This window comes from Meriones unguiculatus, chromosome 6 (genome assembly GCF_030254825.1).
Source record: "Meriones unguiculatus strain TT.TT164.6M chromosome 6, Bangor_MerUng_6.1, whole genome shotgun sequence".
In the NCBI taxonomy this organism is placed as follows: domain Eukaryota; kingdom Metazoa; phylum Chordata; class Mammalia; order Rodentia; family Muridae; genus Meriones; species Meriones unguiculatus.
In genome coordinates, this window is record NC_083354.1 from 18,195,460 (window position 1) to 18,212,240 (window position 16,781).

Consider the following 16,781-nt stretch of genomic DNA (forward strand, 5'->3'; position numbering starts at 1 on the left):
TGTCTGTATAATATAAAGAAAAGCAAGCACAATTGCCAACCATCAAACATTTATCTGGGGAAGCTTAAGTTCCAAAAGTTAAAATTTTGGCTTCTAGAGAAATGTTTTATTTTAAATTGTTTTGTTTGTTTGTTTTTGTTGTTTTTCTTGACTGGGTTTCTTTGTGTAGCCTTGGCTGTCCTAGAACTAGCTTTGGTCTCAAAGATTTATTTCCCAAATTTTGAGCCACCACTGCCCAGCATTTTTTGCTGTTGCTGTTTTTAAACAAACAAACAAACAAACAAACAAACAGTGACTTAGGCCCTGGAGAGATGGTTCAAAGCATTGATTGCTTTTGTAGAGGACCTAGGTTTAATTTCCAGCACTCACATGCTGGCTCACAATTGTATTTAACTCTAATCCCAGGGGATCTGATGCCCTTTTCTGGCCTCTGTAGGCACTGCACATATATGCAGGCAAAAACACTCATACTCCTAAAATTAAAAAAAAAAAAAAAAAAGGTTTAATGTCCACATGATACAGAATAGTAAAAACACTAAAAAAAGCATAAGATAATTTTTTTCTTCAGAGATTTTATTCTCTCTCTCTCCCTCTCTTGCTTCACTCTCCGCCCAACTTTTTTTTTCCAAGACAGGGTTTCTCAGAGTAGCCTTAACTGTCCTGGAACTCTGTAGATCAGGCTAGCCTCAAACTCAGAGGTTTGCCTGCCTCTGCTTTCCAAGAGCTGAGAGTAAAGGTGTGCCCTACCACCATCTGGCCAGAGATTCCATTCTTATTGCCCAGAAGTAATAACTTCAAAGTTTCTCTCCAACAGAAAATACGAAAGCATATACAGAGGTAACTAATGAAGATCTTTTTATATCAGCATGCATAAATTATTTTATACAACACTTGCACAGTCCCTGTGCTTGAGTGTTCCATAGTTTGTCCAACTAGCTCTTTCTGATATTTGTTGTACAAGCGTGCATACCTGTGTAAGCATATCTGAATGACATCTGAGAGTGTCAGTTTATATAAATGTTACCAGCTGCTGGGCCAGAATGCCCAAGGAGTTGGTGTCCAGTTCCTCTGCACTCAACAGTGGATGGTGCTTTGAAGGTGCTTGCTCCAGCCACAGTGCAGTTCTGAGAGTTTCTTGTTTCTCCTTAATCGTCCCTGAGTTTTTCTGAGATAGCTAGTGTATTTGGAGAATCATTTTAGAATGGCTTATAATTTGCAAGAAACAAAAATATTTATGGAGCTTAGTTCTATTAAAAAAAAATCTCAACTCTTAAATCATTTCCTTGTTTCTTTGAAAATAGTTTTCTTTTTTCCTTAGTCGTGTATAGGAATATTGACATTACTAACAGCATCATATGTTTAGTGACTGGCAAAAGCTTTCGTGTTAAATACTTGGCCTTGACTCTAGGGCTAATGACTAAATCCAGCATATTTTAGTCAGGATAGCATTGGGGTGTCAGTGTTTAACTGCTTTTATCTGCCAGTGTCAGTTAGTTTTATGCTTGGGTATAGCTGTGTGCATCCTTTGTGGGCCAGTTGAGTGACTGATAGAAATTTAAGCATTTGTAGTGCTTGAATTTGAGCATTTTGTAGAGCATTTTAACCTCTAAAATATAGCAGTTTTACATTATTTACTGCTTTTGCCAATTCACCTAAAATAAACTAGTTGAACTTAGTATTGGATATTGTTTTACAAGCATTGGTTCATGTGTCAGGTTCACCAGAATTCTGAGAAATAGCTCTCTCCTAATATATTTTTATTAATTGGCTTTTAGATTAAGGATTTCTGTTCATAAATAAAAGCTTTCTCAGAATGAAGTCGGTTGGGTTTGTAGCAACCTTGGTTGACATTGAGTTATCCTAACTTAACAATGAAGCTATTAGACACACACACACACACACACACACACACACACCAGGACCTCACTGTGTAACTCTGGCTGTTTGGAGCACAGATGCCTGGCTGTCCTCAAATTCACAGAGATCCTCCTCATTCTGGCTTCCATGCAAGCTGGGATTAAAGGCATGTGCTGGCAGGATTTGGGTTTTTTTAAGATAAATCTAATAAACTTACATTCAAGAGTAGATGCTCATTTTAGTATCATTTCTGTGATTGTTCAGTGAGCCTTACCTGACCCACTGATTTTCTAGTTAGTTTTGTTCATTTAAATTTTTTTTAGTTCTCTCACTGTATGTTTTGCTCGGATATATGTTGTGTACTGTATGCGGAGTGCCTGCAGAGGCCAGAAAATAGGATTGGATCCATAGAACTGGAGTTATGTACAGACTTGTGAGCCAAGATGTGGGTACAGGTCGTCTGCAAGAGTAGCCAGTGACCTTAGCCCTGAGCCATATCTTCAACCTCTCATTCATTTTTATATTTACTTGTTTTATACCACTAAAGCCTTCTGAGTTTCCACTTAGTTCTAGACATATGAGACCTTGTGTGTGTGTTACACTTCTGTGCCTAGGTGTACATGCAGTTGGGTGTCTTTTCTTGGTTGCTACTCTTTTGTTTTATTATATTTTTAACTTTCATTTGTTTTATTTGGAAAGAGTTGGTCTCTTACTGAAGCTTCAGCTCACTATTTGGCTAGGCTGGCTGGCCAGCTGCCCTCCACCCCCACACTAGTGGCATGCACTGCCACACCCTGTGTTTTACATGGGTTCAGGGGATCTGAATTCAAGTTTTGCCAAATCACCCATTAACATTTCCCACATATGGATTTGAGATGGCATCTTTGTCAGTTAAATTCCATATGCATTTGGATTTATTATTGGATTTTTAAAAATTATAAATTTATTTACTATATTGGGGTGGTCACCTGTATATGTCAAGGTCAAAGGATAGCCTGTGGGAGTTGGTTCTCTCCTTCCCCTGTTTAGGTACCAGGGGTAGAAATCAGAACAGCCGTCTTGGTAGCAAAGTGCCTTTACCTGCTGAGCCATCTCTTCAGCTCCTTTGATAGGATTTTCAGTGCCTTGTGTATGTATTCCTATCAAAGAACAGACTTTGATTATGGAATATAATTTTTGCTTATACTTCCAAATATGCTTTATAATCAATTGGCTTATCTGGGGATAATAGTAGGAAGGTACAGTCATGTTTTTCTTGGCATTTTTATACAGATTAAATTAGGGAGAATTGACATCTGTGGGATTTTGAGCTTTCCTACTCCAAACTATACCTCCTTTCCATTTGCTGACTTCTAGTTTTGTATCAGATGTGGAGAGGTATTCGTGTTTAATCGTTTAGTTTATTGGGGCATAATTTAAATGTCAGTTTAGTTAGATATTCAGTTTTTAGACATTTCTGGAACATCCCTGTTTTTGTTGGTGGTAGTGGTGCTTTTTCTTTTTCTTCTTTTTTTCTTTTTGAGACAGGGTTTCTCTGTGTAGCCTCAGCTGTCTTGGACTCATTTTGTAGACCAGGCTGTCCTCAAACTCACAGAGATCCACCTGCCTCTGCCTCCCAGAGTGCTGGGATTACAGGCATGTGCCACCATACCAGCTTGTTCTTTGTTTTTTGATTTTGTTTTGTTTCTTTTACTTTCTTTACTGCTTCTCTCTTGGATCTCATGCAGCCTTTCATCTGTTTGCTAATTCTGGTTTGCATTGTTTGGGTATTTTGTATAAATGAATCATGTGGCTCTTCCTTTGTGCCACATATGACTTAGCATAAAGTTTAAAGGTTCATTTATGAACCAGCATTTAGTTTTCGCTTGGTTCATTAGTTTCTTTATTTATATTTGACTTATCCAGCAGATGACATTTGAACTTTTTCAGACAGGCATGGTGGAACATGCCTTTGATCCCAGCACTCAGAGACAGGTGGAGTTCTTGAGTTCAAGGCCAGTCTGGTCTACAGGAAGAGTTCCAGGACAGCCAGGGTAGAGAAACCTATCTTGAGGTAGGGTGGGGGAACTGTTTCTCGTTGTTTGACTGTTGTGAATATGTTGTTATGAACAACTGGGCAAAATTTTCTATGTATGTGCTCTTCTTGATTTATGTTGGGCATTAAAGATTCATTCATTCATTCATTCATTCATTTATTAAGTATACAGTGTTCTGCCTGCATGTATGCCTGCAGGCCAGAAGAGGACACGGGAACTTATTATAGGTAATTATGAGCCACCATGTGGTTGCTGGGAATTGAACTCAGGACCTCTGGAAGAGCAGCCAGCCCTTTTAAAGTAAAATAAGCCAATCACACAGTCAGAATATTGTGGCATTCTAATTATGTGAGTCATCTGGCACATTCAAGTTCTTTTATTTTATTTTTAAATTTTTTATGTGCATTGGTATAAGGGCATCAGACCACCTGGAATTGGAGTTACAGACAGTTATGAGCTGCCATGTGGGTGCTGGGAGTTGAACTCGGGTCCTTACGAAGAGCAGACAGTGCTGTTAGGCACTGAGCCATCCTCCAGCCCCACATTTAAGTTCTTAAAAAAACAGTAGAATGGTGGTAGCTGGGGTGTTGGGAGGGATGCCTTTCATTTGCAGGATGAGCTATTAGAGATCATGTCATAGCAGTGGGATCCTACTCAGTACAGACAGTTACCCTCCGTCACCAGGGCTCTTAAAAAGCCACACTCCATTTCTCAGTCTTAACAATATAATACCCTCTGCCTTAATTTTGATTGCCTATCAGTACAGATGTTAGCTAAAACCTGTTAGCTGTGTAGGGGTGTTAAGGTTTCTCACACACTCATGAGGGTAAGAAATGAACTTTTTTTCACCTGTGAGTTCATCTTGCTGCGTGTGCTTCCTGAGAGAGATCGTAAGAGCTGTAGAAGATACGTCAGACACAGTGAAAGCTCTTGGAATGTGGTTCCAGTTCCAAAGCTCAGTCTCGACACACGCGGTCACTGCTTACTCATTTCCACATGGAGTACCTTCCACTGCCAGCTGCTTGTATTCCCCCTCCTGCCTTCCGCCCTTCACCTAACATTTCGGAAGTTGTAGCAGTTTTGACTCTTAGCTTTCAGCTCATCTGTTGGCTCTTCAGCAACAGGAAGAGAGAGAGAGAGAGAGATGCTGTTATTATTTTCATGTTATTTTAATACTCTTCAAGGTCAAGATAAAAATGTCTGCCTAGTTGTTAGCCTATACTTGCCTTTTAAAAGCCTATACTTGCTTTTTACTTCCAGGAAATATTGACGAAGATGTTGTGGTGATAGAAGCTTCCTTCACTCCCCAGGTCACTGCCAATGAAGAAATTAATGTTACCTCAACTGACAGTGAAGTGGAGATTGTTACAGTTGGAGAAAGCTATCGGTGAGATTTTAGTTCCTAGTTGTATACTTGAACATGGCTATGTTACCGGTTCCCTCCAGATCCTCAGCTTGATAACGATTTTGCAAGAGTAGTGTGTTTAAAGCCTGGCTACATTAGATTCACCCGGGAGAGACGGTGAAGCCACTGTCGCAAACATTCTGTCCCACACCAGCGGAACTAGAATCCTAGGGGATAGAATATTTTTATCATTGACCCCTTTGCTCTAAGTAAACAGCTATTTTACATAATATTTTTTAAATGGGTTTTAATTTGAATTCATGAACTATGAAGCTTACTTACGAATAATATCTAAATATTGGGTGTAATTCTGAATTTGCAAATGAAGAAAACTTATTGATGTAAAAACAGCCCTTGTTATTTGCTTACATCAAGATTGTCCTCATTGATATTTGTGAAAACTGTGTTGCTATAGGAGCCAAGATAAAGACTGTTGATGATGTCATTCTTCATTTAATCATGCTAAGTTCTGAACTAATAAGTGAGTAGAAAGACCTCATCTGTTTGGATAGATATCTAGACATGCCATGACTCTCTTATAGAATTACTTCTGACACTGTGGCCCCTTGTTTGAAATTTAAAAAAAATTTATTCACCCTGTTTTTACGATGATAATAAATATTGATATTAGTGGTAAAGAGTTGCTTATTTATACACTAGACTAGTCTGTGGATGAATATTAATTTTCATGTTAGAATACATTTTGAAGTACATTTGAGGATTACATATGTTTTTCTACTTTCTCATTGGAGTATGGCTTCTAGTAGCATGGAAGTTGTTTTCTTTTCCTTTCTTTTTTTTATGGAATAAAATATTGTGGGAGTTATTTTTTACATATGTCCATCGTGTATGTGCTGTGACATTGGAGGCCAGAAGAGGTCATCCGATACCCTGGAACTGGAGTTACAGCGAGCTACCACGTGGGTGCTAGGACAACACAGGTCCTCTGTAAGAGCAGCCAGTCCTCTTAACTGTTGACCCATTTCTCCAGCCCCCTCCCTTTGCTTGCTTTTGATTTTAAGTGATTTCCCTAAACTGAGGAAATTGGCACTCTACAGTGTATGCCATAGGTTGTCACAGTAACCCTGCCACTGCTCACAAGGCAGAACATAAATTCAGTTTTTCTTGTTAGTGCTCAGCTGTTAAAAAGTAAGACCTGTTTTCCTGGTGGAATTGGAATTGTTTTTACCAAACAGAAACATTTTTCCAAGTAAGAAACAGTGATCTTAAAGTAAACCCAGTCTCATGATCCCTTGGTAGTTTCCTGTTATTACCTGAAATGCACCTTTGTTATGGTTCAGCTGGTTCTTGGCCCCTTCCAGTATAAGGGAATACTTTTCTGTGTGTTAGGATTTGACAGTTGCCACTGGCATAGTGGCCTTGAAGGCTTCTGTGAAACTCTTGCCTTATGTTTGGGCTGGTGCTCTTTCCAGTAGTCTGTCTGGAGATAGAAGAACCTGTGAGGGGTTCACAGAGTAGAACTGAGCTACTTACTATTGACAGCTTTCCAGAGAAGACAGACAGACTGACCACATACTCAACATAGGCTCTGGGCTTCTCAGGAACTTTTCCTTGAGATTTTTTTTCTTTTTTTTTTTTTTTTAATTTAGCTTCCCCACCCTCTCCATCCCCAGACATGGTGTCTGTGTCCTGGAACTTGCTTTGTAGACACCATGCTGGGATTGAACTCACAGATAACCTCCTGCCTCTCTGCCCCTGAGATTAAAGGTGTGTGCCACCACCACCCAACCCAATTTAGCTTTTTTAGATTTGTTTATTTTATGTGTATTTTTTTGCCTGTATGTATTTATACGCATTATGTGTGTGCCTGATGCCCACACGAGTCAGGAGAGGATGTTGGATTCCTTAGAACTGGAGTGTAGATGGCTGTGAGGCATCATGTGGATGCTGGGAATGGAATCAAGATTCTCTACAAGAACGAGTCCTATTAACTTCTGAGCTATCTCTCCAACTCCAAGATTGTGTGTGTGTGTTTGTGTTTGTGCATACATTCGCCTGCATGAGCATATGCACTTGAGTGCAGATACTCGAAGAGGCCAGAAGAGGATGTCAGTTCTTTCGGGACTAGAATAACAAATAGTTGTGAGCCACCTGATGTGGGTTCTTGGAACCAAACTCTGATCCTCTGCAGGAACAGCAAGTGATCTTAATCACTGAGCCATTTCTCTAGCTCCTTCTCAGAAAAATTTAATGGAGATATTTTTCCTCATAAAAAACTTTTCTTTTATGTTTACAGTGATGGCTTACAATGTGTAATGCTTTTTCATGCATTGTCTTCAACCAGCATTGTCTTAGGAATTACCTCTCATATTTCTATCTTCAGATTTTAGGTTTTTGATTCCCTTTTAAATTCTTGGGCTCTAGAGTTCTGAAGGACAGTTCAGCCCACTTTTTCAATTCTGCTATTTTTTCTTAATGGTGACACCCATGCTCGCTTTGCATGTTTGTACATCTGGCTCATGTTTGCTATACTTACTGACAATAAACTTAATATTCATAATTTTACACTTAGTCTGAGCAGATGAAAAATACAAACTATATAACAGCTTGTGATTTATTTGCCTCACTTTTCAAAAACAGATTTAGTTGTCCTCCTAAAGCTTTGGATAGGAAAGAACATTAGCATACTATCCCTAAACACTGTTATGAATCCTTAAAAAACATCTAAATGTCTGCTAGTGATTGGAAGAGTTCAGTGCCATTCACTTACAGTGTTTAAGGTTGTGATTTGATGCTTAAAGTAGTTGAAGCAAGTGGTACTCCTTTACAAACTCATAAGCTAGCCAATATCTTCGTCTTTGCCAGCTCCAGGTTCTCTCTGCTGTTTCTGTACTTTTGTGCATTATGTTAGGATAAGTCCAGAAGCTTGGCTTGGCACAGGGTTCCTAAAGTTAAATTCTGCAAACCTAGCCTGGGACATGATTATACGAACATGACTCTGTTGTATTTGGGATGTGTGTGTGGGTGTTCTTTTATTAAAGTGAATAACTTGGGACATTACCTTACAATGTTTGGTAATATTCTCTTATAATCCAAATGAATATTCAAAACAATGGCTTTCAAAAGTAGTGTCCCTGTCTTTTCATATACTAGAATGGTTGATCTGAGAGCATGTCTTATCTTGCATAGTTTGGTTATCTGGTTGATGGCAGTTTATTGAGTGCTTGACTTTGCATTAGTCATTGTTTTTAATCCAATGATAGTTATTTGAACAATTTAAATGTTTTATAAGAAAAGTTCATGGAGTTTTAGAATGATTGAAAAAATTCATCATTTACATTTACTAACTTGATGCTGATATCATTTAAGGTCTCGTTCAACCCTTGGGCACTCCAGATCTCACTGGAGCCAAGGTTCAAGTTCGCATACAGGGCGGCCACAGGAGCCTCGAAACCGCAGTAGGGTCTCTACTGTTATACAGCCCCTGAGGCAGAACGCAGCAGAAGTTGTGGACCTCACTGTTGATGAAGATGGTAAGTTGGAATTGTAGCTGTTGGATTATGAAGAGAATTTGATAAAATACCTGTAAAAATCCTTTTTTTGGATCAACTTATTTATTTATTATTTATTTATATAGTATACTGCCTTCATACGTGTCTGCAGGCCAAAAGAGGGCACCAGATCTCATTATAGATGGTTATGAGCCACCAGGTGGTTGCTGGGATTTGAACTCTAGAAAACTCTTTAAATATTTATTTAACTAGATTATATATATATATCCATGTTGGGGTTTTAAAATACAGTTTTTATCTTTTAGTGACATTTTGGTTTGCTGTTGGAGTGTCATTTCATAAAAATTTTCTTTACTATGTGTTATACTTAATAAGAAGTTTGTTCTTCATGCTTGTTTCATTAATTTAGTAACTATTGTAGTAATATTAGCTTGTCCAGGTATGGGCCTGTAAACAACACATGACACCCCATAATAGGGGAATTCTGAGTTCAACCTAACTATGTATAGCAAAAGACTGTCTCAAAGGGAAAAATAAAGTTGCTAATTCAAATTAAAATATAACCTGTTTTTTAATCTGTTGTGAAATACTAAAACTGATGTTTTGTGTCTTGTAGAACCTACTGTAGTACCAACCACTTCTGCTAGAATGGAATCACAAACTACTAGCGCTTCCATTAACAATACAAATCCATCTACCTCTGAGCAAGCCTCTGATACTACTTCAGCTGTGGCCAGCAGCCAGCCTTCCACAGTGTCAGAGACTTCAGCTACTCTTACAAGCAATAGTGCAGCCGGTTCTTCTGTGGGCGGTAAGTAAGAAGATTGGGGTACCCTTCTCACAGTGTTGCCAAGAGTGTATTCTTATATGGTGAGGTACTTCATGCGAGCAAAGCGTTTCTTACCACAGTTACATCATAATTTAATACTTGCATTTTATGTGTTGTATGTGATCAAAATATTTTAGCTCAACTAAGAGAACTTGAGGAAAACCAGGTAGTGAATTCATGGACAGCAGAGCAGCAGAGAAGGTACATAGTTGAACTTCATCAGGAGTTAAAACTTTTGTGCATCAAAGTTTTGTACATCAGAAAATCAGGAAAGTGAAACAGTCATTAGAATATAAGAAAAGATACTTGCAAGTCATGTCTGATAAGGGTTCTACTGCCCAGAACACATAAGGAATTCTAAAATAATAAAAACATAGCAAACTAATTTAAAAATAGAAAAAGAATTTGAACAGACACTTTCCAAAGGCCAATGAACAATTAATCCCATGCAGAGATGCTCAGTATCACTGCTGATTAATGAAACAAGACTGAAAGCATGTTGAGCTATCTGGTTATTTCACACCTACACAGCTCTCCATAATTTAAAAAGAGCAAACAGAAGCAGAGTCAGCAGAACTGGTCATAAATGGATATATTGGAACTCTAGTGACGTAATGATAGAATGCTGAGTACAGCTGCTGCGTAAAAATACTGGCTGCTCTTCATCAAGTTAATCAGGGTTTCCACAAGGACTACCAGGTTTCTTCTACACATACTCTGAAATTAGTTGAGATGGGGATGGGAGTTTTAATGCCTTCATGATGTCATTTTCTCTATATTTGTTGTTGCCCCTTGTTTTCTGCCATCATAGCTAAGAAACATTGCCTAATCCAAGGTCACAAAGGAGTTTTCTCCTGTTTGTTTGGCTTGAGCTTAGAGCCTCATATATGTTGAGTGTGCTCTCTTTTCTTTTTTCATTTATTTATTTGTTTGTTTGTTTGTTTATTTAGGTTGGGCACACTTTTGAGACATTCTCTCTATGTAGCCCAGTTCAAGCCCAGGCCTAGCCTTAAAATTTAGTTCTCCAGCCTCAAGTTGAGTGTGTTTTCTATCACTGAGTTACATACCCAGCATAAGGAGTTTCGTACTTTGGGCTCTGATCACATTTCTTATGTTTCAGTTAGCAGTTACATTACTGGCTTTCTCTCACTACCTTAAGGCAGCTTGATGTCTCTGGTGGACAGTGCTGCAGAAAATTACTAACAGGGACACACACAATAGATGCTATAGCTCATAAATTGGCTATAGCACTATTTTTAATGAGAGCACTTTATGTTCTATAATACGTTTTGTTTTTAATTCTGATAATATCTCTGATTTTCATTGAGCAAACTGGAAAATGACTTAATAGCTGGATTTAAAAGTCTTCATTTTTTGGAAAACTAAAGACAGAAATGAGAACTATTCATGGAAAGATTTCCTTTGGATATCTTTCAAATACCATGTTCTCTGAAAAGAAATATAGGCAGAAGCAAAATGAACTTTAATTTATTGAGTGCATATTCTTTCTTGGCACTTTATTTGGGTATTTATGTGATTTCTTTTTATTGAAAAAAATTTTAATGTCTATGAGTATTTTGCCTACATGTATGCCTGTCAACCACATGTTTACCTGGTACCCTTAGAAGCCAGAAAAGTCCTTTAGATCCCCCTGGAACTGGTGTTACAGACAGTTTTGAGCTGCTGTGTGGATGATGAGAACCGGACCAGGGTCTCTTAACCTCTGAGCTCAAGCCCCTCTTACGTGATTTTATGTTACCATTTAATACTTAAAAATGCCTTGATATTGGCTTTGCATTTCCCATTTTATATATTATGAAATCCCAAAAGTTAAATGCTTTTTCTAAAACTCTTTTCTTCAAGGCTTTCGTCTCCCATGGAAGGAAGTTAAAAGAGTAAAATACTCAGGCATGTGCACCTCCATGATGTTAGCCTTCGTAAAAGTGTTAGTGTGTCTGTGCCTGCAGTGCTTTCCAAATGCCTGATCTGCTACCTGACTGCTCAGAGTTCCCGCTTCTGTGTTCTGTCCTCAGCCTTAATCTCTTTGTCTTCGGGTCTTTACTAGTTTCATTTCCTAGTACACATACAGGTGCTCCTGTGGCATCTGTGTGTACTTAATGTGGGTTGTTTCCATTCTACATTCTTTCTTATTAAAAATATTTATTGTGTGTTTGTGTGTATGCACACATACATCATGGTGAGCATGGAGGTCATAGGGCAACTTGGAGAAGTCAGTTCCCTCTACAATATGGTGACCAGGGATTAAACCTCAGACTCAGTGGCAAGTGCTTTCATTCATTGGCCCCTGTTCTTTCTGTAATGCGTTTCAGACTTCTTTCAGGGTGACTAGACATGTGCTGTATACATCTGGTGACAGTCGTCTTGTGCCTCTTCTTCCCATGCCTTTCCTTGGCCCACCTGTTTCGTAACTGCAGCTGTTTTCACGTGTCACAGCAAGCTGATGACTGTCATTCTGTGCTTTTACACCATTGTTCCTCCCTGCTTTTTTTTTTTAGATCTTATTTATTTATTTTGTGTGTATGAATCCTCTACCTGCATGTGCGCCTACATGCCAGAAGAGGCAGTAGAGGGTAGAGATGGTTGTAAGCCACGGTGTGGTTGCTGGGAATTGAACTCAGGATCTCTGAAAGAACAAACAGTGCTTTTAACCATTGCATTATCCTTGTTTTAAAGTTTGTATCCAACCATCCTTGGACATCCCCCCTGGACCATTCAGGAGTTCAAATGCATACTTAAAACAGCTCATTTTTGTAGCCTGTGTATATGCTTAATCTATGCTTCCCGTACTGCTGTATTTGTATGTTTGGCAAACAGTCATTCAGTTGATACTCTTTTTTTTTTTTTTTTTAATTCATTGATTGATTTTAGTATATGAATACCCTATCTGTATGTATGTATGCCTGCAGGCCAGAAGAGGGCAGCAGATTCTATTATAGATGGTTTTGAGTTACCATGTGGTTGCTGGAAATTGAACTCAGGACCTCTGGAAGAGCATCCAGTGCTTTTAACCACTGAGCCATCTCTTCAGCCCGGAGTTGAAACTCAGTATCAGATGTTTTTCTCCCAATGTAATCTCTATTCTAATAGATTCTATAGGCGTATATGTGTCCCCTCCACAAATATACATAGTAAAAATAATAGTAATAATAATAATAGCTATTATAAAAATAGAAAGCCAAAATGACCAGCCCCATCTATGGACCTCACTCCCATTGACCTCTGCAGTTTCTGTTCACTGTACAATAGCAATTAATTAGAGTTTCATTAGTTTCATTCTGTTGTCTAAATGTTAGTCTGATCTGAGTTTGGACAGCAGAGGAAGTGAAAGCATTGTCAGATAGTGGTCCAATCACATGCCCCCTGAGCTGGCTGCTTTAAGTACAGTTGACTGTACCCAGCAGTCTGCAGTGTGCCAAAGTGGTATTACTGGCTCAAAGGATTCAGAAGATCATTTTCTTTGTAGCACAGAGTGGAAGAATTCATATATTTTTGAAACTTGATTGGTAACAAGTATTAAGAAAAGATAATGTCTTGTCAGATTATACATGGTGGTACATGTGCACTCCCTGAAGAGTTTATATTTTCAGAAAAATAGTGGAAATGCTCTACAACATTGCACTGTGTTTTAAGCATGTACCATCACATTCTTTTTTATTTTAAAAATTATGTCAGTTGATTTTGTGTGTGTGTGTGTGTGTGTGTGTGTATGTGGTTCAGAAGACAAATTGAGGTAGTCATTTCTCTTCTTGGATCATGTAGGTCCCAGGGATCTAACTCAGGTGGGCAGACTCAGCAGCAAGCCCCTTACTCCACTGATCAATCTCACCTGCCACATTAGATTCTTACTTACAGATTGATACACAGTACTTATTTTTGCACAGTGGTATTTGATCATTCTTTGTTTCTATTTCAAGATGACTCGAGGAGAACTGCATCTAGTGCTGTCCCAGAAACTGGCCCTCCTGCAATGCCAAGGCTACCTTCTTGCTGCCCCCAGCACTCACCCTGCGGAGGGACATCACAGAGCCACCATGCGTTAGCACATCCACACTCGAGTTGTTTTCAGCAGCATGGTCACCATTTTCAGCATCATCACCACCACCACCATACTCCCCACCCAGCCGTCCCCGTTTCTCCTTCCTTCAGTGACCCTGCTTGCCCTGTGGAAAGACCTCCTCAAGTACAGGCGCCTTGTGGAGCAAATAGCAGCTCTGGTTCCAGCTACCATGACCAGGTGTGTGTTTTACAAGTCACTTCCTCTCTTCTCCCTTTCCCACTTTCCTTCCTCTTTTTACTCATGTTGTCTTCAGAAAGAAGTGAAAAACCCCAATGCTGAATTTTCGTGTATGTGTTGCCAAAATAAGCGTGTCTATAAACTAAATCATATTTTTGAGTGCAAAAAGGGCTTGATTTAGTGAGCTGCGAATTTTTTATTATTATTTTATTTTTTACAATTTATTCACTTTATATCCCTATTGTAGCCCCTTCCTTCATCTCCTCCTGGTCCCACCAAGCTGTGAATTTTTTAAATTAAATCTTGGTTTACAGAAAGTTTAAATTATTGCAAATAAAAGAAACAAGGCTATAGAAAAGTAGACATGATACTCATTGTAAATTTTACTTTTTTGGGCCATGGGGCACCTGCTGCCAAGCCTGACCTGAGTTTAGTCCTTGGAACCCACGTAGTGAAAAGAGAGCAGATTCCTTCAAGTTGTTCTTTGACTTACACATTCATGAGCATGTAGACACACACACAAGATACAGTGTCAGGGAAGTAGTGTCATGTGGCTAAACAAAGACAAAATAGAGCCGAGAGAGGTTGCCTTTCTGTGCCTCCTGACCTTTTCTAAAGCACTCAGTTTTGCCTTTTAAATTTTGCTGGCTATCTCTTTTGGGTTCTGACCACTCAAAAATAATGGAGAGGTCTTTTTAAAAGATAAAGCTAATTACTACTATCGGGTGGGAATTTGAAAAGGGTTGCTTTAATATACGGCCAAGATTTCAGATGCTTTGCTTCTAGTAACAGTTTGAGGGTATGGAGTGGTTGTGGGAAGCCATTGTGCTTCTGAGGCAGGAGGTGTGTGAAGGCCCTGGCATAAAGGAAAGCTTCCCTTTGCTGCCAGTGGGAGTCGAAAGGAGAGTAGGCTTCCCTGGAGTTTAAGGCAATCAAGGTGGCTCCACTAGCCCCCTCATTCACGAGAGAGCTGCCAACAAATGAATTTATCACAGTGTTTTGTTGTTGAGTTGTTAAATTATACAGTTGGCTAAGAAATAACTCCAGCACTCGGGACACAGAAGCAGACAGATCTCTGAGTTTGAGACCAGCCTGGTCTATATAGTGAGTTTGAGGACACCTAGGGCTACACAGAGAAGCCCTGTCTTAAAAAAGGTGGAGAGGGTGAGGAAGAAGGAGGAAGAGAAAGAGAAGGACAATGAGGGATATGGAGAGGGAGGGAGAATCCCAGTATTCAGAGGCAGAGGCCGGTAGATCTCTGTGAGTTCCAGGGAAGCCTGATCCACATAGCAAGTTCCAGGATAGCTAGGAATACATAATGAGAGCTTGACTCAAAAAAAGAGAAAAAAAGAAAGATACAGGGGAGATTGAGTTATATAAACAATGTTTCCTTTTGGCTGGACTCAGTAGGTGAACTGTCTTTGGCAGTTCTGTTCACCTTAAAACCGTGGTTCTCAACCTATGGGTCATAACCCCTGGGGGAGGAGGTTGGATGGTCCTTTTACAGGGGTCACATAAGATCAGAAGAAAACACAGGTATTTACATTGCAATTCTTAACGGAAAAGTTGCAGTTATAGAGTAGCAATAAAAATAAGTTTACGGTTGGTCACCACAGCCTAAGGAGCAATATAAAGTGTGGCACGAGTAGGAAGGCTCAGAACCACTGCTTTAAAGGAAAGGTTGGCTTAGCTCATAGTTGTCTTGTAGATAAGAGATTGATGCTAATGGGGATGAGTCCCAGGAAGTGCCCTCTCTGCCTCGCCAGGGCTGAGGTTATAGGTGTGCACTCAAGTCCTGCTGAACCATCTTCCTAGCCACATGTGACTCGTTGGATATAAGATCTCTGTGTAGGCTGGGCTGGGCTTGCTGCTCTTACTTGAGTGACAGGAATACCAGCTATACCCGGCCAGATCTTACTACTTTCTTTTGAAAGCTATAGCTGTACTGAACCTAACTGGAAGACATTGTGTTTAAAATAATTAACAACAACAACAACAACAAAAAAGGAAGCAATTCTTGCTTTATAATCTGCTTTAGAATAAGATCTGTGTATTAGGATTTTCCATAGCTAGCACATAGTTGTATAATTCCTCTCTATGGTAATTTGATATATGTATATAATGTGTGATGATTAAGAGAATAACCTTCATGTCCATCACAAACAGTTATTTCTATTTAGGGAACATGAAGACTCTTTTAAAGATGTATTTATTTTATGTATATGAGTATTCTATCTCTGTATGCCAGAAGAGGGAATCAGATCATAGATGGTTGTGAGCCACCATGTGGTTGTTGGGAATTGAACTCAGGCCCTCTGGAAGAGCAGCCAGTGCTCTTAACCTGAGCATTGCTCCAGCCCCACACAAAGACTCTTGTAGTTATTCTGAGATACTCAGTTGTTCTTGGCTGTAGTTATCCTACTGTATATGTTGAACTTTTGAAATCACATGCTTTGAGGGGAGAAAATGTTAAACTCTTTCTAACTCACTATGTAGATCAAGCTGGCCTCTAACAAAGATCCTCCTGCCTCTGCTTCCCAAGTATAGGTCTTAAAGCTATGTGCCATAATGTCCTGCTCTTCCCCCCCACCCCGTTAGAGTTTTAGTTGGGGGTTTGTTATAAAATAATATAGAAATTTTTGAGTCAGGTTTTTACTAGAATTCTAATATTTTCAGCGTGTGATAGCATACCGTCCCTAGGGTCCTGGTTAGAATTTCAAAGTAAAGCAGGTGTGCTTCCAAACTTTCTGTTCTCAGTCGTACGGAATATAAGAGAAATAAATCCTTAAATTTTTTTCAAGTTATTTTATGTCTGTGTGTATCCCTGCTTCTCTCTATTCACAACATTCCCTCCAGAAAGGGCATCAGATTCCCGGAAACTGAAGTTTCAGGCATTTGTGAGCTACCTACTGTGGTGCTTGGAATT

At 39.3% G+C, this 16,781-nt stretch overlaps 1 protein-coding gene across 7 annotated transcripts in view; it reads left to right on the forward strand.

Moving 5' to 3' along the window:
- Rnf111 (ring finger protein 111) overlaps positions 1 to 16,781 on the forward strand; it is a 73,048-nt gene that overhangs the window by 39,740 nt on the left and 16,527 nt on the right. For all 7 annotated transcript variants that reach the window (XM_021656982.2, XM_021656984.2, XM_021656983.2 and 4 more), the window contains exons 3-6: positions 5,154 to 5,280; positions 8,629 to 8,792; positions 9,388 to 9,582; positions 13,536 to 13,855. In XM_021656982.2, the coding sequence (XP_021512657.1) occupies positions 5,154 to 5,280; positions 8,629 to 8,792; positions 9,388 to 9,582; positions 13,536 to 13,855 (806 nt within the window). The remainder of the gene's footprint in view (positions 1 to 5,153; positions 5,281 to 8,628; positions 8,793 to 9,387; positions 9,583 to 13,535; positions 13,856 to 16,781) is intronic.